Source organism: Piliocolobus tephrosceles, chromosome 8 (genome assembly GCF_002776525.5).
Source record: "Piliocolobus tephrosceles isolate RC106 chromosome 8, ASM277652v3, whole genome shotgun sequence".
NCBI classification, from domain to species: Eukaryota; Metazoa; Chordata; class Mammalia; order Primates; family Cercopithecidae; genus Piliocolobus; species Piliocolobus tephrosceles.
This window is the reverse complement of record NC_045441.1, coordinates 143,192,796-143,204,886: the sequence shown is the minus strand read 5'-3', so window position 1 is coordinate 143,204,886 and position 12,091 is coordinate 143,192,796. Positions and strand designations below refer to the sequence as shown.

The 12,091-nt window shown below is 53.4% G+C and overlaps 1 protein-coding gene across 9 annotated transcripts in view; it reads right to left on the bottom strand.

The window, feature by feature from the left end:
• Positions 1 to 367: 367 nt before the first annotated feature.
• Positions 368 to 12,091, bottom strand: part of DPP6 (dipeptidyl peptidase like 6) — a 1,140,747-nt gene continuing 1,129,023 nt past the window's right edge. For all 9 annotated transcript variants that reach the window (XR_003306682.2, XM_026447005.2, XM_026447006.2 and 6 more), the window contains 5 exons: positions 8,856 to 8,967; positions 6,869 to 6,927; positions 5,280 to 5,352; positions 5,097 to 5,170; positions 368 to 2,297 (listed from right to left, as the gene is read on the bottom strand). Coding sequence is in view for 8 of the 9 variants with exons in the window: in XM_026447005.2 (XP_026302790.1) it covers positions 2,151 to 2,297; positions 5,097 to 5,170; positions 5,280 to 5,352; positions 6,869 to 6,927; positions 8,856 to 8,967 (465 nt within the window). In the remaining variant the exon portion in view is untranslated. The remainder of the gene's footprint in view (positions 2,298 to 5,096; positions 5,171 to 5,279; positions 5,353 to 6,868; positions 6,928 to 8,855; positions 8,968 to 12,091) is intronic.

Sequence of the window (12,091 nt, the reverse complement as noted above, 5' to 3'; positions counted from 1 at the left end):
AAAAAAAAAAAAAAGAAAAAAAAAATTAAAGTTTTCTAGTGGGCAATGCTATGGCTTCCACTGAGAATCAGTTTCACTCTCGGGGTTAGGGAATAGCTCTGCATCTCCACCTTAAGACTTCTAAGACAAAATTCAATTTCATTTTCTTGGATTGATTTGGGGCTTTGATATATTTGACTGGTTGCATCCTTCTCTATTACCCAGACTGCTGCTACCACAGATGCAACCTTCGTTTGGCACACGCCAGGCTCTTGAGGCCACGCATCCATCTTGGAGGGGCCCTGTGAGTACTCTGAATGTCTCCTGAAGCCTTGCACACTTTCTAAGGTGAGATGGTGGAGGATGAGCAAGAAAGGAGCAATCCGAGTGGTAAAATAATGTTTTATTCCATGGATGAACAGACGCTATCATGCCACATCCCCACGTCCCTCCGATCAGGTGTCGTGGCCAGAGCTGGCTTCCCCTTCCAGACCGAGCTGGCTTTGTAGTCGTTCAGGCCCATTGAAATAGCAAACGCACAGTCACGTAGCATTCGGATTGGTCCTGTTTGTCAGCACATTGGTCCTTTCACAAATGGTGGTGACTCACCTTTAAAACACGTGGTGACAGAGACCTTCCAATCACCCTAACTATAACGGACGTTCAGAGCTCTTGTGGATAAACCCAAAACCCCAAATGCCAAAATGCTACAGGGACGCATCTCCTCTGCTGACAGGATGCCAAGGACACCCCCGCAGGGCTGGGAGCTGAAGTCAGTCCTGACATTCAGCTTGTCCACAAGCTCAAAAGGAAATGACAGTAATGGATTATATTTCAAACTAGCACTTCTAGAGTCCAGATCAGCCAGAGTGTCAGCATGCAGGCTCAACACGGGGTTAGCACTGGCGGGAGGAGGTTGGGTTGACTGCACAGAGGCCTGACACACATTGCTTCCTTTATATACAACAGAATGAAATATACACTGGGAACACCGGCCGCACATTTGGTGGGAGTGTATCTTACAAGGCTAACATAGCACTTCATCAACCTCCTGCTCGTGGCAGGAAGGTCACGGAGCCTCCCCCCAACGATGGGAGAGGGAAGTGCGCAGGCCCACAGAACCCTCAGGACTCCCGTGGCCCGAGCACACACAGTAGACCTGGGGGTGGAGTTGACGCTTCGTCTTTTTTTTTTTTTTAACCAAATGTCATGGGAAAAAGCTTGATACCGTACCAAGGAGGACAAGGATGGTTGTAAGGACTGATGTAAATAGACAGTGCACATCTACAGCCAAGCCCTAGCACAGGTCAGTGGGAGAGTGGTTTTATGTACGTATTTCTTTTAATGGGTACTATTGGCTGTCCTCCCCCTCAGTGTTTAGGAGCGTCTCCAAGACGTCTGAAGACAGCCTTGAGGAGGGAGCGGTTACTTCTGATCTGCTTCTTCATCCAAACAAGGGCAAAGTCTACACGTGGACTGGAGAAAGGAGAGTGAAACAAAGCCAAACCAAAAACAGCAAAACCACCCCGTGACGGAGACACTGGAGCATCAGGTTAAAACCATAGAAAAATACGAGTTAATTCTATCAGGCTAACCATTAGGGTAGCTACAGTAAGACTTTGTACAGAAAAGGGTTTTCTTGTAGCCCCTCACCCTGTTGAATGTCCTAATTACAGGACGTAGCAAGCCCACCTATGAACGCGCACTGCTGAACAATTGTGCTGTGACTGCTGTGTCCGTGGCACTGTGACATGAGACAGGGTGTGATGCTGCGAACGGGAACACAGAGGCTAGTGGGCGGGTCTCATGCTTCCGCTGGGTGGCTGGAATCTAGGGGCCGGTGTTCTGCGGGCTGGCGTGGGCTTTGGCGCCACCATCCTTTGCTCGGTTCCTTGGGGGAGGGGCCGCGGCGTGCCGGTCTCTCGGGCGCCAGCAGGAGGCGCTGCTGCGGGGACAGAGTTGCCCCTGGTGTCATGGAGGCCGTGAGCGATGACCCCGGGGAAGGAGCTTGTTTCCCAAGCAAAACTGCCTTCGGCATCGGCATCCGAGACACACATGCTATGGAACAGCCGGCCCCGCCCCTCCCAGGGAAGAGGGAGGGCAGGGAAATCCCTCAGTTGCATCTGGTGGTAGAAAGAGCCACGCTTGTGCTTAGAGCGACCTGAGGTTGGTTAGTCGTCCTCCTCGTCCTCTTTCGCTGTGACTGTGGGCAGTTTGTCCTGGATCCTGAAGCATTCCACGAAGAAGTTGATGATGGACCGGTACAGATGCTGTTTGAGGCTGGCGCTGTGAAAGTAATGGCTTTCGTCGGGGTAAATCTGCAAGGAAGGCACGGAGAAATTACTCTCCCCCGAACACCCTCCCCAGGGGACGGGAACGCACGGAAGGTATGGAGCCCAGTGAAACCTGGGTCCCATCCAGGGCTGGATTTTAGTTGATGAAGTGTGTTTCCTAACCATGTCACTCCTGATGGAAGCCGGGAGTTTTGCCTGGCTGTCCCAGTCAGAGGGGGCCCTCCCCTAGCGTGGAAATGCAGCACCCATTCGTGAAGCCAACCAGCCTTCAAACACCGCCACTCCCCCGGATGCCTATCCCTCGTCAGGCACAGCAAATGCTCAGTGGAAACTGGGTGAAAAATTTGGGAAGTTCTGCCTTCAACACTCTAGACTCTGGATCTGCTTGCTTGAATTTGCAACATGGATACAAGCTTCGGGATTACAGAGCTGCAGCCCAAGTTTTCAGGGTGTCAGGCTCTGAAAAGAAATGGAAAGAATTTCATGCCTGTAATCCCAGTGCTTTGGGAGGCCGAGGCAGGAGGTTCACTCGAGGTCAGGAGTTCAAGACCAACCTGGCCAACATGACGAAACCCCGTCTCTACTAAAAATATAAAAATCAGCTGGGCGTGGTGGGGCACACCTGTAGTCTCAGCTACTCGGGAGGCTGAGGCAGGAGAATCACTTGAACTCAGGAGGCAGAGGTTGCCCTGAGCCGAGATCGCGCCATTACGCTCCTGTGCTCTCTCAGTTACACTCCGAATGTGGGAAACTCCCGCGGAATGGCTGCGTGCTGCCCTGGGTGCCCACAGGCCCGCCCCACGGATTTTGCATCCTGGCCGCTCACTTCCTCTGTGACTGTGGACGGGTAACTTGCCTGAGCCTGGGCTTCCAGGTATGTCGGGTGGGGAGGATAATCACAGTAGACCCAGCTCATAACACTTTGTGAGAATTAAACGATCTTACAGCCACGATGTGCTTAGAGCGAGGCCTGGAATGTAGGCTTGTTCAGTCCCAGATGCCAACAGGATGGTGGCTAATATTTCTACTGCCAGTGCAGTGACACCACCACCTCCTAAGAGCACCGTGAACCATCTGGACACATGCGGGAATTCAAAGCCTGCATCTTATTTTTTTCTTTTATTTTTCAGACAGGGTCTCACTCTGTCGCCCAGGCTGGAATGCCATGGTGTGACCATAGCTCACTGCAGCCTCAACCTCCTGGGCTCAAGTGATTCTCCCACTTCAGCCTCCAGTGTAGCTGGGACCACGGGTACACACCGCTAGGTCTGGCTATTTTCTAAAAACTTTTTGTAGAGATGGGGTCTTGCTGTGTCACCCAGGCTGGTCTCAAACTCCTGAGCTCAAGCAATCCCCATACCTCAGCCTCCCAAAGTGCTGGGGTTACAGTTGTGAGCCACTGCATCCGACCCAAAACCCACATTTTTCTGTGACACTGGACTACCTCCTTCTGCCTTCCTTGTATTTTTTTGGAGGGCAAAATTCACCTTTATTTTGAAGTATTTATTAATGCTGTCATTAGGCTATGATGTATCATTAAAACACCAAGTAGTTCAAGAGGTATGGGGCAGGAAGCTTGCTCCTCCTGCCTCAGGCCCCATCTCCTGTGCTCTTACCTGGGGCTGGGCCTGGCTCCAGATGCATGGGGTGCCTGTGAAAGCCTTTGCTGTGCCCACACGCCTGTCCCCAGGGGGGGTCCCACTCCCTGATACCCATGGAGCCTGCAGAGTTGCAGGCTGCTGTGTACCTGGGGGGTTCAGCTTACCCCATATCTTGGGGAGTTGCCCACATGAGCACATACAGATGGACCTTTGGAGCTTCCATGGTCAGTGTGCTTAACACTGCCATGCAACTGCCACACTCACTATGAAAAAGTCTGAAATCTGAACATCTTTCACAAGGAAACTCGAGGGTGCTGTAACCGCATCCTTCTGCCCCTCTTCATCCACACTGGGGTCCAACTCCCTTCTGGTTGGAGCTCTCCCTGCCTAATCAAGCCCACATGTGGTCCCTCCCGCCCACAGGCAGGGATGCTGGATGCTGGAGGCCAAGGCGGTGGTCAGCCCAGGGCAAGAACTCTCTGAGGGAGGCGGGGTGCCTGTCATTTGTCTCCAAGGAGCAATCCCGTTCATCTCAGACCTGAAGAGACCACTGGGTCATACCTGCTTCACCAAACGAGCAGAGGGCAGGAAGGAAATGGTAGAAGTTTCCAGAGACAGCCCTGTGCATCCCTGGGAAGAGCCCAGGTTTGGGGTGGCTGGGTCAGCACTTGATGCTGTTGTGGATGGGCCATGGGTTGGTTCTGGGAAAGTGGGCTTAGTTCTGGGAAGGGCACCCCTCTTTCACTACTTCCCAGCTACAGATGGCCCCAGGACATCCTGCCAGTGTGTAGTAATGTGTGGTGTTGGTCAGAGGAAGCAGTGGGGCAAGGCTCAGGGCCCGCCAGCACATCTCTCACCAACCCAGGACAACAGTCCCACTCCCCACACCGGGATAGCCCCAGCCACACTGCTGGGCGGGGCAGGTGCTAGCTTGGTTCTTCTCACTGCCCAGAGGAGGGGAGCGGGGCTGGGGTGGGAGTACAGGGTGGTGGTTGTCCTAAAGGGATTTAAACCTGGCTGAAGTACAGAGCGGAGCTATCATTAATTACAAGAAAATGTTGAGCATGTGCTGATTTTCCAACCTGCTGGGACCCTGCTCATCACCACCGCCACAGCACAGGTGTGTCTGCTGCAGTGGAAAGCCCTGAACACCCGTCAGGTCTTTCTCCATGAAAGGAATGTCTTGCTCCACGTTTAAAACAGAGTAACATGGGTACTGTACCTGTAAGCTGTAATTAGCCTTTCCCCTAATTAGTTGTGTAATGAGTTCTGCTGTATGCTGGAAATGAATTTTTTCTGTTCAAAAAAAAAAAGAAAGAGAGGAAGACGTTTGTTAAAACCCATGGTGCCATCAAGGAGGAGGTTCTTACCAGATACACAGTGAATTAACATTTTCAGTCCTTACCATCAGCAGTGGGATGAATGATCAGGAACTGCTGTTCTTCCAGCGCGGAGACTCGATGGGCTACCTTGGTCATCTGCACATGCAGGGGCAAGGGGACAGAGTTAGGGGGCTGCACTGTGGGAAGCCAGGTGTTCTGCTTAGAAACCTGACTGAGAAGGAAGGTGAAGTGTATTGAAAACACTAAGTTCCTGGAGAACCAGGATGCTTTATATATGCAAAGAAATGCAGGGCAGATCTCAGAAGCCCAGTGATACGGTTTGACCTGGGTGTGTCCCCACCCAAATCTCATCTTGTAGCTCCCATAATTCCCACGAGTTGTGGGAGGGACCCAGTGGGAGATGAATGAATCATGGGGGTGGGTCTGTGCTGTTCTCATGATAGTGAATAAATCTCACGAGAGCTGATGACTTTTTAAGGCAGAGCTGCCCTGCACACGCTTTCTCTTTGCCTGCTGCCATCCATGTAAGATGTGACCTCTTCCTCCTTGCCTTCAGTCATGATTGTGAGGCTTCCCCTGCCACGTGGAACTCTAAGTTCTCCACTAAACCTAGTTCCTTTATAAATTGCCCAGTCTCGGTTGTGTCTTTATCAGCAGCAAGAAAATGGACTAATACGCCCAGCTTTCTCCCACATTAACTCCCTTTTTGGAAGAGGAGGGGGTGGAAGAGAAGAAGGGAAAAAGGAAGAGTTTCCTCCAACTCCAGGTAGCCTCAGAGGGCCATCATTTCACCTGGAACCACAGGGAGCTGACTGCCTGGATGGACCCAGTTCCTTTGTCCAAGTTTCCACTCTGAAAACGCAGTGCTGCCTCGGCCGGGAGCTCCGGCCTCCCTCCCTGCACACAGCTGGAGAAACGCGGTGTCTGACAGCTGCACCAAATCAACACGTCTGACTCAGGAGGTCGCATCAGAGAGGCTTTCTGCTCCTCAGTCAAGAGCTCACTTTCAGGCCAGGCGTGGTGGCTCACACCTGTAGTCCCAGCACTTTGGGAGGCCGAGGTGGGTGGATCACCTGAGGTCAGGAGATCGAGATCAGCCTGACCAACATGGTGAAACCCCCGTCTCTACTAAAAATACAAAAATTAGCTGGGCGTGGCAGCATGCGCCTATAATCCAAGCTACTCGGGAGGCTGAGACAGGAGAATCGCTTGAACCTGGGAGGCAGAGGTTGCAGCGAGCCGAGATCGTGCCACTGCACTCCAGCCTGGGAGACGGAGCAAAACTCCATCTCAAAAAGAAAAGAAAAGAAAAGCTCACTCTCCCCCAGCAGCACAGCTCTGGCTGTAGCGAGAGCCAGGAGTCCGGTGCATGGCAGGTACCTGTGGGCGCTGGAACTGACTCCCCCATCAAATACCCTCTTACATTCTTCCTCATCCCTCAAGTCCTATAATGGGAAATCAGGTGAAACCCAGAGAGGCCATGTGAACCTCAAGCCACGGTCTGGTGGAAGGATCCTTCAGAGGTTTCTGAGTGGACTTTGGTGCTGGTGGGGCGGGGAAGGCACAGTGGGCCATACAGCCAGGGCGGGGTTGGAGATTGTGGCAGAGGCTGACTGGTCTCATCAGATTCTTTAGTTGTGCCCAAACATACCTCGTACGCTCTGTTGTCAAGTCCGTGGAGGCCCAAGTACCTCTCGGAAAATGCAGAGGCTGCACGGAAGCAAAGGGAGGGAGGTTACCTCTGGTTTCCAGGCCCTGTGAGCGCAGCCCCCAAGCTCGAGGGAGGGCCCTGGGCCAGGTGCGGGGAGGGGGTTCAGGCTCATCCCCACTTGTCACTTGCGTGGCAGATTGTTGGTTGTTTGAAAACGCCACCTAAGTCATTTGGGTCTTTACAAGGGGCCTCAGACAGTACAACGGGAATCTTAACATGTGTAAGTGCCAGTGTGACAATTTTCATCAGTACCACAGAACCTGAATTAAGCAAAACCCAGTTCATCTGATTCCTAAATAAATAGGATAACCTCCTCCTTCAACACTTAGGAAAGGCATGGGTGGTAAGAGAGCACGTTGCCATCAAGATTTACTTATTTTTTAAAAAGTCCAGGCACATCCCTGCTCTTGGTTCTGCATGAGGCCCTGCGGTCACAGCTGGGCGACGGGAGGAGTGTGAGGGGCTTCTCCCAGGCCGAGGGTGGACAGGGTTCTGCGCAGTGTCTCCAGCCTGCAGGGTAAGCCTGAGGGCGCCCGGGAGACAATGAAGAGGACTGGACTGGCTGGTTTTGGGCACAGTGAGCCATCAAGCCACGATGGCAGCTTTCATGTGCGTTTGAATCAGACAAATCTGAAACAGCATGGTGAAAGAATTAAAGTCTCACTCAACTTGAAGGTGCCACTCGCATTCCCGAGGAAAAAGTCCTCTTACATGATTCACATTTTGGACCACGAGAGTTCCTGTATAATTATGAGTTGAAATTTGCACTGGAGCGAGCCCGTTGTGAAGGTGTCGGGAGACTTGGCTGCTGCACCAGCCAGGAGGCTGCTGGGCCTACCGTGGTCCCTGCCTTGCTGGGCGGTGTCTACAGGGCTCGGCCAGCATAGCAGGGCTGGGGCTAGGTGTGGCAATGGGGGCTGGACTCGTTCCTCTAACCCGCAGGGAATGTCAGGCTCCGGCAGGGAATGTCAGGCTCCGGCAGGGCTGCGGTGGGCCAGCAGCAGGAAGCCCCTCCATTTCGACCTCACTTGCCAGCGCTGCTTAGGGTGGGGACAGCTGGAGCGAACAGCCTGGCTGCCACGGAGCCCTGACCTGAATGCAAGTTCTCAGAGTCACAGAAAAGACCTCTCTATGTATTCTAAGAAATGGATTCAGGTCACAGTGCCACTCCCATTCAGAGAAAAAAGGTTAGGTGATCATAAGGAGGAGAATGCAGGGGCCTGGAGCCCCCAAACACAGCAAAGCCCTTCTGTGCCTGGACAGAGATCTGGTTCCCACACCTGGGTGGGCTCATCTCCATCTGGTCCCCACAGTAGGTCACCCTGACCCCGTCTCTGCCTTGTGCCCATGGAAAGCCATACTCTGTGAGGACAGGTGCTGGCCAGGTGCCGTTTGCATGGCCAGGGAGATAGGAAGGCAGAGCTGAGCCACGGCGACCTCTGCTGAATCGCTCTCCGGTGGCAATTCCCTCTCAACCATCCCTTCTTTATCCAGTAGCACCTGCCCACCAAATACCCATGCCCAGGCATAGAACTCAGGGCAGGGCCCTATCCGGATTCTGGGAGCAGAGAAGGAGGGCGGCCCGGCAGAGCCTGCGGCACCTGCTCCCCTCCTGCGCACCCCGGCTTCCTCGCCCCACTGCTGCCGGCGGAGCACTAGCTGTTTCCCGCTGGTGGTCATCTTCATTGCGATGTGATTTGTAGGCATCTGGGGGGTGACCACTTTCATTCAAAACATATCATCTGAGACCCTTCCCTCTCCTTCCCCGGGTTCTTTGGTCAGCCCAAGGTGGCGACTGTGGACTGGAGGCGCCTATGGTTAGAGGGACGGTGGTGCGGAAGGGAAGGCTGTGGGGCCACGCAGGGAGGGGGCGGGGCGGGATGGAGCGCGGGTGGGGTCCTGCGCTTGGTTCTGCGGGGCTATTTACCGTAGAGTTTGAAGTCTGTTATTGGAGAGAGAGCAGAGCCGCAGGTGAACGTCTGGCCTTGATTTTCTCCCTTCGCTGGGAGGATGTAGGTGCTCAGGTAGCCACCGTAATCCTGGAGAGAACGCAGAAAGAAGACAGTTCAGAGTCCTGGCGGTAACTCAGCATGAAGCAGCCTCCGGCAGGGAGGCAGCCCCAGAGCAGCCAGTTCCATGCAGGTTCTCTCGTTTTACAAAATGTGTCACTTGGAAAGTTGTTTACGCGGCAGTAACAAGAGATGAAAGGCCAACTCCCTTCCAACTCAGCATTATGTGATGTGCACATTATGTGATGTGCGCCTTCTCCGCTTCTGGGCCTTGGTGTCAAGGGACGTGAGGATGAAATGTGACGGCGAATTGGAAAGGTAAGTGCGGACTGCACAGGCGTCAGGTGCTGTCCTTCCTGCTCAGCGTCTCTCTACGGAATTTCTTGCTGCCTCCCTTGTCTATGGGCGAGGCCAAGCCATTGCACACGATTCTGAGGGAGGGGCCAACAAGTGGCTGAGGGCGCAAGTCCTGGTCTGCACATACTCAGCACAGGGCCGACATGAGACGGACGCTCCCAGGTATTCTGTATTCAGGTAAGTCCTAGACTCCTGCCCTGCCCTGCCCTGCCCTCGGTGGGGATGAGGAAGCCATACTGCAATGCAGACCTCCCCAGAGAAAAGTGCTACGTCCTCGCCTGCTCCATGCCTTCGAGGCTGGATGCTCAGACGAGCTGCAGCCCCCCAAAGGGAAGACCCCGAGGGAACCAGGGTATAGCAAGGAACTGTGTCAGGTATGTGTGAGAGACAGAGCATGTGGCAGCATGTGTGTGAATGTGTGAGTATATGGATGTGTGTATGTATGTGTGATGTGTGTGTGTAAACGTGTGAACATGTGCATGGGTGTATGTGTATAAGCACATGTGTAAGCATGTGTGTAATATTGTGTGCATGTACATATGAGAGCATGTATGTGAGCATGTGTAGGAGATGTGTAAACCTGTGCAAGCCTATGTGTGATCACGTGTGCCTGTGTGATCATGTGTGCGTATGTGAGCATGTGTATGTGAGCATGTGTGTATGAGCATGTGTGAACATGTGTGAGCATGTGTATGTCATGTGTATGTGTGAGGTGTAATTGTGAGTGGATGAGCATGTGAGCATGTGTGTGAGCATGTGTATGTAATCATGTTTGAGCGTGTATGTGTGAACGTGTGTGTAATCGTGTGTGTGAGCATGTGTGTATGTACGAGGTGTATGTGTGTGTGTGAGTGTATGTGTATGTGTGTGTGTGCATATGTATGGGTGAGCACATGTATGGGTGAGCGTGTGTATGTGAACGTGTGTGTGAGCATGTGTATGGGTGAGCATGCATGTGTATGTGAGTCTGTGAGCATGTGTGTTGGTGGGAGCATGGAGTCTAGAGAACCCAGGTACCTGACTGAGACCATGAAGCACAGGTGATGCCAAACTCCCCCAGGATCAACCATTTATGGCCTGCATGATTGTTCCGGTGTTCCTTTAATAGGGCAGGGGCACCTTGTCTAATGACAATGAAAGAGGATTTTCATTTTCTGACAAACAATATTTATTGTCAATGAACGCCACACGTCCTTACTTGTCATTCTTCGTTTTCTTTAAAACTCATTTTCCTGCAGGGCCACGTGGCCTGCTTTGGTTTAAATGAGAGATGGGCAATCTTCTGCAGGGGGGATTTTTGGTGTTGGGGGGAAGCTGTAGAACATAATGCACAGGTGCCCCCTTGTTCCCCAGGTCACCTCTGGGTGCAGGGCAGCTGCTGCCCCCTGGGCTCTGTGTCCCAGGTCCTGTGATGCCTGACAAAGGCTGCAGCCGGATCACTGGGACACATGCGATGAAACAGAACGGACAGGCTGCAACATGCCAAGCTGCTAAAAGGATTGATGCTTTATTCCTCGGAGGAGAAATACTATTGTGGGGTCTACGGACCTCTATCTAAGGCTTGTTAAACCAGAAATGCTCATGCTCTGGAAAGAGGCCCTGGATCCACTGGGCAGAATGGCAAAGCAAAGATCCCCAGCACAGAGCTCGGACACATGTCCTCAGCAGAACTCAGTGCGGGGGTACAGGGTGTGGGGGTGCATCAGTTGTGCTCTGACAGGTGCACGGGGTCCCCTTTCCCTTTGGCACAAGCTGCCTGTGCTTCCGGACCAACCGCCTGTTGAGAAAGCCTCTCTATCCAGAAGTGAACTATGAAAGGCGCTGAGCGGGTGGGCTGTATGTAAGGCACAGGAAGGAGACCAGGCCCTCAGGAGTGGCATCCATGTGCATTTGGGGCAGAGTGAGGACTGGAAAAGACTGACCACGGCCCAGGCTCCCTTTCAGCTGCCAGTCTACTGGGAAGTCACTTCCATGGGGGTGGGGAGAGGTGATGGCTACTGACACCCAGGTTACAGCCACCAATGAGCCAGTGGCTTCGCGCCTCACGGGCAGTGAGTGGACCTCTAGGCGCCTGGAATGCACCTCTAGGGCTCTGTGCCCGGGCTCTGAACAAGGAGAGAAGCCACCGGCCCTCCTCTTGGCTGCCTTACCTCCAGCAGGTAAGGAGAGGTGTGGGAGGGCTCCTGCCTCCCCTGCTTCTGGGAGCAGCCCACAGGGCAGGGCTGGGTCTCCAGCGCATGCTGGGCTCTGAGGTTTTGGAGGCGATGACGTAAGAGGCACTGTGCCGATTACTTGTCCAGGCCTTCACCTGCGAGGGCATCACGGCAAGGCCTCCTCGGCAGGGCCTGTGCTGAGGGTCACTCTCCGAGGGAAGATGGGTCTATGCTGCCCCATCTGTGTGCTGGCCTTCTTGAGATCAAGAGGCCCCAGGTCTAGGCTAAGGAGAATGAGGGGCCAGAGTAGCAGAGCCATCGTAGGTGGCCGTGCAGGGACCTAACTCCAAACCGTGGGCCTCAGCTACAGCTGAGCTGTCCCAGGCTACAGCCTTCTGACAAGGGCCACCAGTTGGGAGCGGCTCTGGTTCGAGAGTTCACTGCGCGACCCTCCCCACACCTGTCCTTCCGCCTAAGTAGACGTGGTAATGAATGTTGTTACTGCATATCAACATATCCAGAAATAGATCCCTGGTTCCCTTCTTTCCTGGGCTACCATGCCAAGAGCTACAGCAGGCGGATGGGAGAAAAGTCATTAGGAACATATTAGAGCTCTCCTGCGGGGACCTGGCTTCTCTTCTCTT